The sequence below is a fragment of the Carassius gibelio genome, chromosome B2 (assembly GCF_023724105.1).
Source record: "Carassius gibelio isolate Cgi1373 ecotype wild population from Czech Republic chromosome B2, carGib1.2-hapl.c, whole genome shotgun sequence".
Taxonomy (NCBI): Eukaryota; Metazoa; Chordata; class Actinopteri; order Cypriniformes; family Cyprinidae; genus Carassius; species Carassius gibelio.
The window spans coordinates 25,100,439-25,116,289 of NC_068397.1; the positions used below are offsets into that span (position 1 = coordinate 25,100,439).

General features: G+C 38.0%; 2 protein-coding genes across 2 annotated transcripts; both read right to left on the minus strand.

Annotated features, from left to right (window-relative positions):
• Nucleotides 1-4,635: 4,635 nt before the first annotated feature.
• LOC127950512 (zinc finger and SCAN domain-containing protein 12-like) lies at nucleotides 4,636-8,249 on the minus strand. The gene is made up of 3 exons (XM_052547634.1): nucleotides 7,504-8,249; nucleotides 7,336-7,414; nucleotides 4,636-5,875 (listed from the first exon to the last, which is right to left on the minus strand). Exons 1-3 carry the CDS (start codon nucleotides 7,834-7,836, stop codon nucleotides 5,055-5,057), a joined length of 1,233 nt encoding a protein of 410 aa, XP_052403594.1. The 5' UTR covers nucleotides 7,837-8,249; the 3' UTR covers nucleotides 4,636-5,054.
• Nucleotides 8,250-8,388: 139 nt separating this feature from the next.
• LOC127950504 (GTP-binding protein 4) lies at nucleotides 8,389-15,425 on the minus strand. Its single transcript, XM_052547619.1, has 16 exons — nucleotides 15,266-15,425; nucleotides 14,398-14,568; nucleotides 14,191-14,294; nucleotides 13,912-14,048; nucleotides 13,618-13,718; nucleotides 13,441-13,533; nucleotides 13,140-13,331; nucleotides 12,973-13,038; nucleotides 11,267-11,356; nucleotides 11,043-11,153; nucleotides 10,797-10,926; nucleotides 10,622-10,722; nucleotides 10,234-10,431; nucleotides 9,691-9,756; nucleotides 9,431-9,565; nucleotides 8,389-8,825 (listed from the first exon to the last, which is right to left on the minus strand). Exons 1-16 carry the CDS (start codon nucleotides 15,311-15,313, stop codon nucleotides 8,673-8,675), a joined length of 1,896 nt encoding a protein of 631 aa, XP_052403579.1. The 5' UTR covers nucleotides 15,314-15,425; the 3' UTR covers nucleotides 8,389-8,672.
• Between the last annotated feature and the right edge of the window lie 426 nt (nucleotides 15,426-15,851).

Genomic DNA, 15,851 nt, shown 5'->3' on the forward strand with positions numbered 1-15,851 from the left:
ATGAGAAACAAGAGACCAAAAAATGCAGATGAGCTGAAGGCCACTGTCAAAAAAACCTGGGCTTCCATACCACCACAGCAGTGCCACAAACTGATCACCTCCATGCCACGCTGAATTGAGCCAGTAATAATAGCAAAAGGAGCTTCTACCAAGTATTGAGTACATGTATAGTAAATAAACATACTTTCCATAAGGCCAACAATTCACTAAAAATGCAAGGTCTTCCCTGAAAGAGATGACGTCTGAATGGGAGCACATGTTGTTCTAGAACTTGGATATACCTTTCACTATTGATGGTGCCTTTCCAGATGTGTAAGCTGCCCATGACACATGCACTCATGCAACCCCACACCATCAGAGATGCAGGCTTCTGAACTGAGCGCTGATAACAACTTGGGTTGTTCTTGTCCTCTTTAGTCCGGATGACATGGCATCCCAGTTTTCCAAAAATAACTTCAAATTTGGTCTGACCACAGAAAAGTTTTCCACTTTGCCACAGTCCATTTTAAATGAGCCTTGGCCCAGAGAAAATGGCTGCACTTCTGAATCATGTTTAGATATGACTTCTTCTTTGACCTATAGAGTATTAGCCGGCAACGGAGAATGGCAAGGTGGATTGTGTTGATGATATTATGCACTGCAGATGATAATAACTTCAAACTCTTTGCAATTTTTCTCTGAGAAACTCCTTTCTGATATTGGTCCACAATTTTTCGCTGCAGCATTGGGGGAATTGGTGATCCTCTGCCTATCTTGACTTCTGAGAGACACTGCCACTCTGAGAGGCTCTTTTTATACCCAATCATGTTGCCAATTGACCTAATAAGTTGCAAATTGGTCCAGCAGCTGTTCCTTACATGTACATTTAACTTTTCTGGCCTCTTATTGTTACCTGTCCCCCTTTTTTGGAATGTAGCAGCCATATCACCCTGGAGCCCAAGACCGGTTGCCCATTGAAGTTAAAGGTGGTGGGGGGGGGGTGAAATGCTCGTTTTCACTCAATATCCTGTTAATCTTGAGTACCTATAGAGTAGTACTGCATCCTTCATAACTCCAAAAAGTCTTTAGTTTTATTATATTCATAAGAGAAAGCTAGTCTGTGTACCGATTTTTCCCGGAAAAACACGACCGGCTGGAGGCGTGACGTGTGGGCGGAGCTAAAGAATCACGAGCACCAGTAGGCTTTTGTGTTGAGAGCGTTTGGAAGCTGTGACATTACCGTGAAGAAAAAAACATCCGAAACAAACCATGGCTAACAGTCAGATTCAGCGTATATTTATGATCCAGAATCAGATCCAGAGGCTGAAATTTAACAAGAACAGCATCAGCAACGACCTCTCTATGTGGTATGTACTGAAACTGTATATATTTGCTTAGCGGTTTTGGAAAATGACTAAGTTCCACTTTGTCATATTTTTTTTTTTTTTTTTTCTTAAGCTGTACATGTGGAAAGTGCAGTTTGATGACAACATCACATGTTGTTTACTTGATGTGCTTACGTGCCGATAGCTAAGTTAACAACACAGAGATATTTGAAGCAGTTTTACTCACCGCCTGCGGTTCCAACACACGAACGTGACCCTTTTTCGTTGGGACTGCATTATGCTTAAGAAATAAACGATGTGCAAATCCGGCGTCAAACTGGGCCTTGTTTGTAAAACAAGCATCTTCGAAATGCAGGGAACAAACACAAACACTTGCACAACTCCATTGATGCTCTGTAAAAATAAACTCCATCCACTGGTCCCTTAATGCTGTTTTTTTTTTTTTTTTTGGTAATCTGTGCAGGGTTGTCTTGCCCTGGCAACCAAAAACACACTTCTTTTGTGACATTTCGCGACGCTCTCGCTCTGATCAGTGAATCGCTCTGATCAGTGAATGTCTGTGCTCTCAGTGCTCTGCTGTACGGGAGCGCGCTCTTCCGGCAGACGTGCCCTTAGGACCCCTTATAAGGAAATTCCGCTCCATCTAACGTCACACAGAGCCATACTCGAAAAAAACTTTCCGAAACTTGTGACAAACCGGAAGGAGTATTTTTGGAACAGAAATACTCCTTCAAACATACAACTTAATTTTTTAAACTTTGTCCATGTTTAGCATGGCAATCCAACTCTTTAACAGTGTAAAAAAAACTCAGTATGCATGAAATAGCATTTCACCCCCCCTTTAAGCAGGGCTGAGCCTGGTCAGTACCTGGATAGGAGATCTCCTGGGAAAACAAGGTTGCTGCTGGAAGAGGTGCTAGTGAAGCCAGTATGGGGTGCTCACCCTGTGATCTGTGTGGGTCCTGGCGCCCCAGTGTAGTGATGGGGACACTATACTGTCAATAAGCACCGTCCTATAGATTTGAGACATTAAACCGAGGTCCTGACTCTCTTTGGTCATTAAAAATCCCATGATGTCTTTCGAAAAGAGTAGAGGTGTGACCTCAGCAGCTTGGCTAAATTTGCCCATTGTCCTCTGACCATCATGGCCTCCTAACAATCCCCATATCTGCTGATTGGCTTCATCACTCCGTCTCCTCTCCACCAGTAAGCTGGTGTGTGGTGGGCGTTCTGGCGCACTATGGCTGCCGTCGCATCATGAAGGTGGATGCTGCACACTGGTGTTGGATGAGGATGACTTAGGGGCCGTTCACATATCGCGCCTAAAAACGCGTGGAAAACCTTGTCCTTTTTTCCAAAGCGCTCGGTCAGAAGCGCTCCTGAGGCGTCTGCCTTTGCTAAGCAACCATGACGTGCTCTCTCAATGAAGACGCGGAAATTTCAGCAAATGGATTTGCAGCACAAAAATCACTCTAAGTAGCTCTGCTACTAAATTTATTTCAAAATGGCAATCCATATACAGCTATGAACAGCTGTTCCTTTATCTTGGCTGAGTTTTCAACGTTGTTACGGGAAAGGATTAAGCTGATTGGTTGGTTCTTGTCACATGACCCGCGGTGCGCTTGCGGCATTCTGAAAAGTTGAGATGTTTTTAACTCGATGCGGTGCGGACGCGCCTGGAAAAAACGCATGCCGCGCACCTACATTGGAAATAATGAACTTGCGAGCGCAAAAGATGCAAAATGTGCACGGCCCATTACTGCCACCTACTGGTGGTTTTAATTTTACATTTAAAATATAATTTCATTTTTTCCCAAATTTAGTAACATTGGTCTCAGTTGTTTATTTACTTTTCACACTATCAAAATCTTTAGTGCGAATACAATCCAGTAACTTAATCCCATCAATAACACAATTCTAATATGGCAGATGTTTTAAACACAGTCAAATAAGACGTTTTAATTTTTTTCAACTTTATTTTATATGTGGTCTTGCTAAGAATGAAGCATTTAACAATATAAAAACAAATCTAAACTTTACGTACTACACCTTGTATTGTTATCAAATTGACCTAATATTTTACAGACTTAATACGGACTATACAGTCTTAAGTCTTTGAAATATTAGGTAAATTTGATAATAATAGCACATAATACTAATTTATTAAACTAATTTAGAAGAATCATTGATTGTAACAATTTGTAAGCCTTATTTATTATTCCACTGACACACCATATGACCATCTTTGTTCACGTGAATTTGTTAGAAATACATCTTTATAATACATCTATATCTATATAAGTCAAACTTTTTTTAATAGTTTGACTGGTCCTACGACTTATAGTCAGGTGCGACTTATTTATCTAAATTAATTTGACATGAACAAAGAGAAATGAACTAAGAGAAATGAACCAAGAGAAAACATTACCGCCTACAGCCGCGAGAGGGTGCTCTATGCTGCTCATTGCTCCTGTAGTCTACACTAAGCAGCATATAGCGCCCTCTCGCGGTTGGAGACGGTAATGTTTTCTCTTGGTTCTTGGTTCTAAAAAAATGTGACTTATAGTACAGTGGGACTTATATATATTTTTTTCCCTCATCATTAAGTATTTTTGGACTGATGCGACTTATACTCAGGTGCTTATAGTCCGAAAAATACTGTACTTTGTTTTGTAGATTATGCTTAAATATTTTTTTGTAAATATTTGAATGTTGCTCTAGGTGTTTTCTGAGACTTTATAAAGAAAATACATTAATTTACATATAAATGAAAAGCATATTTGTAAAAATAGATTTTAAATACTGTACACCAGGATTTTCAAACTGTTTACATTCATCAAAGTGACATGTTGATTTATAAACAAACATTCATTGATTGAAATAATTTAAAATCTTAGAGGTACCTTGATTAGGTTGTATGTGAAAGTAATAGTTTGCTGTTTAGTAAGTTCCTCACAATAATCACATTCAGTTTTAGACCCCTGCTGTGCACTCATGTTTTGAAGATAAAAGTCAGAAAAGTGACTTTAAAACATTTTCTACATGAAGCATTGCCTTTGAATAAATCCAGGGTTTGTATGCATTGATTGAAATCAAGTATGAATCCTTTTTCTCCTTTTTTTCATAAAGAAATATTCCCATAAAATTGTCAATTGTTATATCTTTGTTCATTACTGAAGTTGAATCTATTTTTCTCCTTCAAAGAAGCATTACAATAGTATCAGTATAACATCCCACAGAATATTTGAAAAACATCTACAACCTAAAAAAAATTTAAGTGACAAGTCACAAATAAGACTTGAAGATAAAATTCCTCAATTAACCATTTATTCCTATTAAATACAACACAGACAAATCCAGTTAGTGTTTTTGCTGTGACTTCCTGCAAATAAAAATTTAGAATCTATAATTATATCTAATTTAGATCATAACAAACTCCTCAAACAACACATTTTCCTGTACATTTGCTATTCAGGTGAAACGGAGTATTTCATATTGAAGGTCTCAGAATCTGAATGTGCTCAATCCAGCTTTCTAATGTTGGTTTTCACATGGTCTCCCTGCAGTATGTATACAGAATGCATTTCACTGCTTTAGTTTCTGCAAAATTACCTGTTAAAATAAGTGCCGGAACACTGCAAAAATACACTTGGAACAGAATATATAAAATATATTAAACAAACATCAAAAATGGTGTCCTTCATTCTCTGTTGTGAGCCTGTGCATCTTTCATGGAAGCGTGTCCTGCAGTGTGTGAGTCTGTATATGGGAAAGTGCATGCAAGTCAGGATGGTGTTTCTTGGTGTGTATGCGGAGGTACTGTTTCCCTGCGAATCGTTTTCCACAGCGGGTGCATTCGTATGGTCTTTCTCCGGTGTGGACAGTCTGGTGAGCCGTGAGGTGTCCGGACTGTGTGAAGCGTTTCCCGCACTGCTCACAGCGGTACGGTCGTTCTCCAGTGTGAATGCGCATGTGTGTGTCCAAACTCTGCGACGTTGTGAAACTCTTGCCACAGATCGAACAGATGAAGTGTCGCTTGCCGGCTCCACTTGTCCGTAAAGCGCCCATCCGGCCATACAGACCCAGTCCTGAGACGTTACCCAGAGCAACGAGCCGCTGTGCTGCAAACAAGGGAGAATTATGGGATACGAGAGAGTCAGACCCGCCAACCCTCTGTGGAGAGCTCTGCAAGTGTGTGAGTGTGTCACGGACAGAGTGTGTGGCCCAGTCGGATACCAGATCCATATCAGCCTTCAAGCACAAGTCTTCCTGAAACACTCGAGGGACTTGGGAAGCGCGGGTATCTGACGAGGTTTGTGCGAGGGAGAAGGAAGCATTATCTGAAGCAGCCAAGTCGACGCTGGAGTGCTGGGACTCATCAGCGCCGGAGTGTGTGTCTGCAAACGTGAGTGTGTGAGAGTGCGTGTCATGATCAGGGGAGTGTGAGTGTGTGTGAGATTCCTGCCCCGAGAGTTCGGCAACATCTGGTTTCGGAGAGTCGTGAGTTACTGCAGAAACACTTTCACCTTCGTCCTCATCGTCGTCATCATCTGTTGAGAAACACACACAGTAAGAACAATATTTAAACCTACTGCAAAAATGAAAGAATTACTGAAAGTAAATATTATATTTGCAGCTGCAAGATTAGTCTTTCACAAGCTGAAAAGAATGCATGTTACACCTCTGGCTACCAATAGCTGCAAAACCACCACAGACTTTTACATAAAATTCTCCAGAAACGGCTAAAAACACATCTCTTGCATCTTCATTTGACCCTCTAAAAAAAGAAAAAGAAAAAAAGAGCCTCTAACACTAGCATTTTTTTCTTCTTTTTCTATTCCATCTTGTTATTTATTATGTGTTCGGCTAACCAACACTTGTCACAGCACTTACATATTATTGCTCTTTTGTTAGTTTTGATTGCTTCTATTATCCTCTTTTGTAAGTCGCTTTGAATAAACTAAATGTAGATGTTAATATTTCAAAAGGGCAATAAACATATGTGCAGTATGCAAGTTAGTATGAATACATATCATCTTTGGCTTGGTAAGTTGGACCTTAAACAATTAATATACATTAAATAATATCAATCTACCTGTACTGAAACTATCAGATACAAGCACACAAATCTGAACTGAATAATGACACTATTGTCTTCTGTAGAGCTGCTTTATAACAGAAATGAATCGAAGTCATTTAATAATTTATGAACTTTGCAACACTGACACTGTTGTTGAGCTGAGCTGTATAATGACACTATTGTTTTATTGTAGAGCTACTTTATAGCTCTGTTTCATAATTAATGAACTGCATCCTTAACACTATTATTGAACTGAACTGAATCAACCTTAATTAACATTAACTAAATTGAAAAGAATAATGAAACTATTGTCTGTAGAGCTGCTTTACAGCTGAAACTGAAGCTGTTGTTCAAACTGAATATAGCTGAAATTGAGGTCATTTTACCATAATGTTATTTTCCTGTTTATTATTGTGAAGCTGAAATAAAAATATTATTGATCTAACTGAACTTACACTATCTGATAAGAACATAAACACCTGACCTGAACTGAGCTGAACAATAACAGTACTGTCTTTGGCAGAGCTGCTTTATAGCACTGTTGTCTTCTGCCCAGATGCATCTGACGTAATTTCATAATTCATGAACTGACACACTGACTCTTATTGAACTGGACTGAATCAACATTGACTTAAATAATGGCATTGTTGTGTTCTGAAGAGCTGTTTTATAGCTGAAATGGAAGTTGTTTCATAATTAATGAAACAATCTTGATTTTCATATTATGTTTAAGTATAAATTATGATTTGTCTTATAATCCATTCATTGTGCGAAGAGTGACATTTGCTTAAATTTTAAAATAAAAGTCTGGTGAACCATTAAAAAAACCATTTAAATATGTTTCCTTGAATTACATCACAAGCACATAGTTTTTTAAAATTAGTGAGTTTGAGTGGTAATGCATAACAGGAATGACCCAAGGCACGTCACCTCCCAGCGGCGGCTGCTCGAGACCTTCCTCTTTGATCTGCATTTGGATCAACTCTCCCTCCTCGCGAAGCTCACGCATCTGGAATCCGAAAGACAACAAATAATAATTGTTTTTGCAAATATATTTTTACTTGCACTATAAAATACTCAAAACAACTGGTCCCCTACCTCTAACATTGTACGTCGGCTGGTGGACTCTTCGTCTTCTTGCGTTTTTCTGCCCACTAGCGACTCGCGAGTAACGTTACTCAGGTTACCATCACACCGACCGTCGCGCGCCACGGGTGTCTCCTCGCTGTACCCCCGCTCCGCGACGATGGACTCTATGAGCTGCAGTTTCCTTCGGAGCTCCTCGTTCTCTTTCTGGTGGCGTGAGATCTCGATGTGTAAAACCGCGTAACCGTCGTCAACGAGCTCGCAGATCTCTGCCACCGCCGCACGAGTCAGCGTCTCCATGATGGTCGCGAGCTGGCTGTGAAACGCCCGGTAATTCGCCATCATTCGCGTTCCTCTGTGTTTGGGCCGCCCGTAGGTCCCGTGGAAAACCAAGGTTCCGTTGCAGTACAAGTTTAGAATACGGCGATTATTTCGTTCGTCGTTGGTGAAATAAGACTGTCGTGTGTTGTTTTGATTTTCTGTCTGAAACGGTATAACGCTTTGACACTGTTGCTAGTGGAGGCTGATGTCGTTTCCGGGGGGCTTCGCTCAGATGTTTTGTCAAAATAAAAGTCACTGTGGACCATTTTTGTAATTGTAAAACTTTAAATCATAAAACGTCAATATACTTGATGAAATTCCTGGTAATCGAATTCACAGGTAACTGCGACAATATATACACATTATTATACACACACTTCTTCAATTTGTAATTCAGTTACAGCAGTTCTGATATACAGTAAACCTGCACTCGTGCTCTTGTGAAATACATTTTAATTCAAAATACAGAAATCTTTACCCAAGTACACTGGAAGGTTTGAACACCCCACCCCACACAGAAAGACAGACTACTCACTGCTCAACGTTAGTAAAGAACTTCACACGTGAATATCAGGGTTTAATACTTTAGCTGGTTTATTTGACTCCCACTGCTTCAGATCATTTGTTTGCTAAAGTGATGAAGGGTTCAAAATCATGATCCTGTACACTTCATCATTCTGCATCATATCAGACATTTCGAATGATGCGATTAACATGCATTTCAATAACTCATGTTTAAAGGTGTATTATCATCTGTATCAGAAAGAACTATTAAAAGTACAGAATATAACAAATATTTATTAATTATGGCATAAGGACAGGTATGAGTACATAAGAGATGTATGTGAATAAGGCTGCATTTATCTGTGGCTGGTGCTACCAGATTTCCTCTTCCCAGAAAGGAGATGTTTGGGTTTGACATCAAACACATGTCGATCAGATTCACCCTTCCTTCCCTGTCTGTTCATCTCCTTCTGTGAGCTCTTCATCATGGTCTTTACCTTCTTCAACATCTGGGAGAAATAAGACAGAGTCCAATGAACATCGCTCTATGAAAATCTTTGTAACACTTTACTAAGGAATTAAGATTCCCTTTATTCATTAATGACCAATAAATCTTTTACAAATGCATTAATGTATAAAGTGAAAAACAGCTGAATAAAAAGGGTGATATCATGCAATACTTGCCACATAGTAAACCATTTTTAACTCGTTATAAATGCTTAATAAATGAATGTGAAAACTACAAATACAACATACTTCAATCTGACTAGAAGTCAATTTTGCTGCATCATGAAACGAGTATGAATAAAAATTAAGCATATTTATCATGAGTTAAAAATGGCTTGCTATTCGACAGGTATTGTATTAAAGGCACTATGAAGTTATAACTATCAATTATTTATAAGGCACTGTAAACAACCTATATATAACCTCTATAAACCATTTAAAATGTGAAGCTTAATTTAAAGTGTTACCAAAATCTCTATAACCTGCTAAATAAGTGACTATCATAAATTAATTTCATATTAGTCTAGAATATATACATTATATTTATAATACTATCTGTAATATTGATTTCAGGATATGATTATGCTTCAGGTAACGCAGGCACTACCTTGGCATCTCTGACTCCTGACTGGTCCCGTGGTGGTCTCGAGGCACTCTGACTGCGAGTGCGTGATGTTGGTGGCGCAGAGACTTCCCTCTTCCTCTTTCGAACCAGAGAGCGAGATCTCCGAGCATAGTGGCTCTAGAGGGACATAAGGTGAACACAAGCATGCTCAGATATGTATATGACCATATGGCACACACAATGAAGTGTGTTACCAATCGGGTTATGAATAATGGAAAAGCTTTAAGTATACAGGTTCTTACATCATCTTTATCGGTCATGTCCAAACCCAGATCAACCATCTCCTTCTCCAGAGTCGCTCTTTCCACCTGCAACCACATATACCAATCAAATCAACCCATCTTTAACCAGCGAGCTAAAAAGCTGACAAAACGTGTTTTAATAGGATGCTGAACAACAAATATTCCATATTAGAAACACTTAGTCACTTATCTTAAGGTATCCTTGTTACAGAGTAATTACCGTATACATTTAGGTACTGAATAACATTAATTAAAAATATACTTATTTTAAGGGTTAGGAATAGGGTTCGTCTTTAGGTTAGTTATGTATAATTATTCATACTTTACTGTACTTGCTATTTTAAATACATGTAATGTGTAACAAAGATAAATGAACGACATGAGTGTGAGTGATTAATAACAGAATTTTCATTTTTGGTTGAACTATCCCTTCGATAACTGCAAACTCTACCTAAAATATGAAAGTAATGTCTGATATATAAAAAAACACTTCCTATCATTTAAACACATACAAAAATAAGACTGCTGGACAGAAAGACTGACCTTCTTGGCTGTGCGGGGCATTCTGGGTCCCTGTTTGTCTTTCTCTTTTGATGCGAGAATCTTCAACTTCCGTTTCTCACGAATCTGACTGGCAAGCTGCCGGATCTCCTGCATCTCTTCATCCTCACTTTCCTCCTCAGAGTCGTACTCTCCAGCCTTCTCACGTAGCTCCTCTTCCCGCTCCAAATCTTCCAGCCTCTGAGAATGAGAGAAAGGACAGAAATTCAGAACATGTCATCTGAAACAAGGATGTAACCAAATATTCACTACGGAGGCCAATTGTCATCAGAAATCCTTATAAGTTACCTCTAATCTGAATTTCAGGAGGCACTTGATATCAGTGGTTACAGTCCTTAAAAAGTTTGAAATCAAAGCATTTGTTTCATACCTTCATGATCTCCGGGTCAATGTAGTCAGCAATATTGTGCCCCTCCCAAATCTCAGGAACCTTATCCTGCTTTTCTTCTGGATTCATCAAGTCCCAGTATTCTGAATACACAAGACAACATTTTTAGACATGTCTGGAGTGTATATGTGTGTACGCGTGTATGTTTATATCTTACTCTGTAGATCCAGTGTGTAATCATCTCCCAGCTCGACCTCAAGGTCTCTCTCCAGTTTGCGTTTGGGAGCATTCGTCTCCATCGCCTTTCTACGGAGCAGAGCCCCTTCAGGAATAAACGGAGGCCTTTCCTGAACAAACCAAATCAAAATGGTTTACAAACGCACTATATTCACAGGAACCATTACCAAAGAAATATGCTTATGAACAAGATGACACTGGTCTAAGAAGTGCAAAGAGCATGTACCTTTTGATCTCTCTTGGTAGGCACCGCCAGATGAAGTCTGTTCAAAACATCATGAACCTTCTTGGTTTTCATCTTCGTGTCCACACGGTGAGCCAACAGCCGATCACATGCCTATAAACATATGATCATAAATTGTTTATACCACCAATCTACAATGCTCTCTTCCTCTTAAAATTGGTACACGAAATGAAGAGCATGTGTTGAGTGAGTAGAAGTGATCTCACCTCAGCCTTCACCTGCATCACTCCCTCTTCTGTCAGAGTGCTGGTCTCAATCACTGTGATCCCCTCAGCAATGAGATCCGAAAAGATTTTCTAGACACACAGAACAAAGTTTCAGTGTTACTGTAGAAAGTCTCAACTAGTTGCAGCTACGTCTTTATCACGTTTCTTTTTTCTCTAAACTCTTTGAGACTAAATCTAACATGCATATAAGTCAATTGCTGAAAAAATAACATTATGAAGCTAAGAAGATCTTTTGAAACAAAACTGGCGATCAGAAAACTTCTGTTAAATGGAAACTTAAAACGGTCTTCCAATCTGTGTGGTTATTTTGTCAGTGGAACACAAAAGGTGAATCTTCGCAATAAAAGTTTATAAAGGAACAAAAAGCACTTTAAAATAAAATGTTTTTGAAAGAAGTATATTATGCTGACCAAGGCTGCATTATTGGAGCAAAAACAGTATAGAAAATAAACAGTTTTAATATATATTACAATTTATATATATATATATATATATATATATATATATATATATATATATATATATATATATATATATATATATATATATATATATATATATATATATATATATATAACACACACACACTTTATATTTTAAAAATATACAAAAAATTACAGATTTTTTTTGCAGGCAATTACCTCAGTCTTCAGTGTCTCATGATGCTTCAAAAATCATTCTAATATGTTGATTTGCTGCTGATTTGCAGCTTAAAGCTGCAGTCTGTAACTTTTTTTGGTTAAAAATTATCCGAAATCAATATTTGAGCAAGTACATAACCAGTGAGTGTTCAAAACTTTTGCCTTTAACCTTTTTCACAACGGTTAGCTTATAATAAATGTTTTTTTAATTTGAGTGGAACTGGTAGGTTGTCACGGGAAAATGCAACATGGACTGCTGCGTCATTACGTCACATCTGTAAACATGAAGTTGTTGATCCTGCAGGTGATGGATCATTTGATTATAGCCTATTCCCACAGCAGCTGGAAAAATTAAATTAATCATTTTGATGGCAGACTGTTGTCCAGAAAGGATTGTGTGTTTATGAAACATGTGAATGAAATTAATATCAATATACGGTTGAAAATTATTATTTAGGTCATATATTTTAAGAAAGTAGGCTCTAATCTGTGATTGTGAAGTAAAGTAAATATCCACACCGGTGCGGTGAATGACTGCCACATGTAACATACTCCTCGAAAAATTTGATTAATCTGTGCAGGAGCCGTGCCGGAGCACAACCCACGCAAGGAAGATAATTCCAGAAACAGCTGCAGTTGCAGGTTTTCAAACAGAGATGGAGACAAAGAGGCAAAATTTACAGACTGCAGCTTTAAGAAGCATTTCTTCTCATCATCAAAAGTTGTGCCGCTTAATATTTTTTTCCAGGATTATTAAAAAAATCTTAAAGATCTTATGACAATATTAATGTCTTCTTTACTGTCCCTTTTGATCCATTTAACATATCCCTATAAATAAAAGTATTCATTCTAAATACTTAAAAGTTCCCCAGTTCTTTGGAACATTCACATACTGGTCTGAAGTGCTTGAATTCATCTGTCAGCATTCATAAAGATATAATAAGGCTTTAGATGCCTCTGAATATAATGCATCAAATATATGGACCTACTTTTTAAAAGATGTTTTTTTTCAACATTTTTGAAAGATTTAGAATCTCAGTTTACCTGGTTCTCCTCTGAGAGTTCACTGATCTTCTTCACGTCACACTTATTGGCCAACACGATCAACGGCTGCAGAATACACAAATAATCATCACTGCCATCATTCAGCACAAAAAAAAAAAAAAAAAATGTTTACAGCATTTAAGTTAATTCTTCATATGTGTGTGTACCTTATTGGCAAACAGTGGCCGTATATTGTTGAAGAGCTCTAGTTGTTGTGAGAGATTGTGTCCGCACTGCTCTGACACATCCATGACATAGAGCACAGCAGCACGCAGGTGAGCCAGAGCCGTGATGGCCTGCATTTCTATGGTATTCCTTTCTTCAAGAGGATGATCCAAAATACCAGGGGTATCAACCACCTACAAACACACAGCCATAATTATCAAGAACATTTGGTATTAATTCATATAATATAAAATCAGTGCCATTAATCACTGTCTGGAAACCATGCATTTTTCTATCACTCACCTGCCAGCGCAGGTATCTGTAATCCATATGACCCACAAACAAAGATTTGGTAGTGAAGGCGTACGGCTGGACCTCAACATCAGCACGGGTCACCTGTACACACACACTCCATTAAAACCTAATATTAAAAACTTGACATTTAATTTACCTTCACATGCACAAATTTTACAAACCAACCTTGTTGATAAAGCTGGACTTGCCAACGTTGGGGTAACCACACAGCAGGAGGGTTCTGGTATTTGGGTCAATAGTGGGTAAACGGGACAGATGCTGCCGCACTGCGGTAAAATAAATATGCATTTAGTATGCACAAATGTGCATCGGAAGTAAAAGAATTAGTGCTTATTTTTGTTTCACATTTATGCTTTGATCAGTGAAGCCAAATAATCCTCCAAAATTATCAACATTAAAGAACTCAAAGAACCGTCTGTTTTTTTTAAAGTATCTGTATATGTGTTTAAGTGTTTGCACCTTGTTCTAAATACTCCAGACTCTGTTTCTGTCGCTTTAAGATGGTGCACATGCGCCCCAGTGCGGCCCGTTTCAGCTGCTTGCAGCGATACAGTGAGTCTCCATATTTCATTAGCCGCACATAATCTTTAGCAACACTACGAATACACAGACACACAGTTTACTCATACACAGATGAGAAAAAAAAAAATAATAATCAGCCAACATATTAAATAAAATCAACCACAAATTAATTCTAATAAGTAATGTGCATGACGTTGTTAAATTCAAAAGACTCACTTGTCAATAAGGTTCTTGGCGATGTTGATCTGACCCAAAGCCAGTTTATAATGATCTTTATCATACAGCACATTCATCAGATCAGCATAGAAGGGGTGAATATCCTAAAACACACAGTTAGTCATTTATCTACTAAACAAGTGATGACTAGGAAGAATCAACAAATATGAGCTTTATCCAATGCATATAGTTTTGTGTGAGACTTACGTCCAGTTTGGGAAAGTCGGTGAGGATCTGTGACAGTCGATCATGGTAGTTCTGCTGGGTGAATTTGACTTTACGCATATAGAAATGTCTAATTCGGTGGATCTGATAGTGTTTGTGTATTACAGTGGGAGTTTTTCGCTGGGTTTTGGATAAAGTCAAATCGATGAAATCCTACAGGGAGAAAATCAAAAAGAAACTGTAATGCTAGTTTACTCTTGCTTAATTATTATTACTTTTTTATATATAATAAAAAGTTTCAAGTTCCCATACTGATACACACAAGGGTTCCCACAAATATTGACAAATGACATCCCGTGACTTTTCTCTGATTTTTCCTGCATTAATGGCTACTTAAGGATTTTATATAACAATTACATAACGAACACAACAATATTATTATATTATTTTACAAAGGCTGCACTTATCAATCTTAGACAGTGAAAAACAACTAGAAATAAATATGTTTTTCGGAATTTCCCTTATATCTGAATTTTACCTGTAGCCTAATGGAAGGGAAATAATTAAGTTGTAAGGTTTTCCATGTTCATAGGAATCGAGGTAACGTTACATTTATTTAAAATTTATTTAACCAAAGCCCTTAACCACATTAATATACTTCATCCCTGTACAGATGAACCCCACAACTACCACTCGTTTCATTTTAACATATGACGCCTGTAAAACCATGTTGAATGTTGACAGCAAATAAAATGACAATATATAAAAAGTTAAATGGCTCAACACCGCGCGCACGTGTACAATACGTGCAACATACTGTCAATGTCCGTTATTAACGACAACACCAACAATACTCTTTATAACATTTAACCATGCATATGTGAGTGAAAACACGCCGTTATTTTCTTACCTTAGCGGTGGGAACCACCATAATCTTTTTAAAGTTGTACAGAGCCATGTTAGCGGCACACGCGACACTCTACAGAGCACGCGGAAGGGTCGAACACGTAGCGGACGCACGTCACGAAGAGCGACACACGTGGTACAGCAATCACGAGTTCACAGCGTCACCTACCGGTGGGAGGAGCCACTCTGAAACTGGAACTGCAGAACCGAGCTGTAAAAATATTAATACAAACGCAGTTAAGCAGAACATTTCACACACACACACACAAGGTTTGTAATGAATTAAATTATAATTATATTTATTTTTCAGAATAATTAAAAAAGATAAACTGATAAACATGGAATTAATGTTTCATATGAATCCAGAAACATTGCCCCAGAATCTGGACATGACAGATGACACTAAACAAATACTAGGTTCAACTACATTTACTGCACATTTAGTTCAACAGGATGAGTGTGGGTTCAGTGCCAAACATTCAAGTCTCCTTTATGTTAATATATGTGTTATATTAAAATAAAACAACATGATCAAATCACTGCATTTTTGTATTCACTATAAACCTGTTAAAACAACAACATTCCAAAAC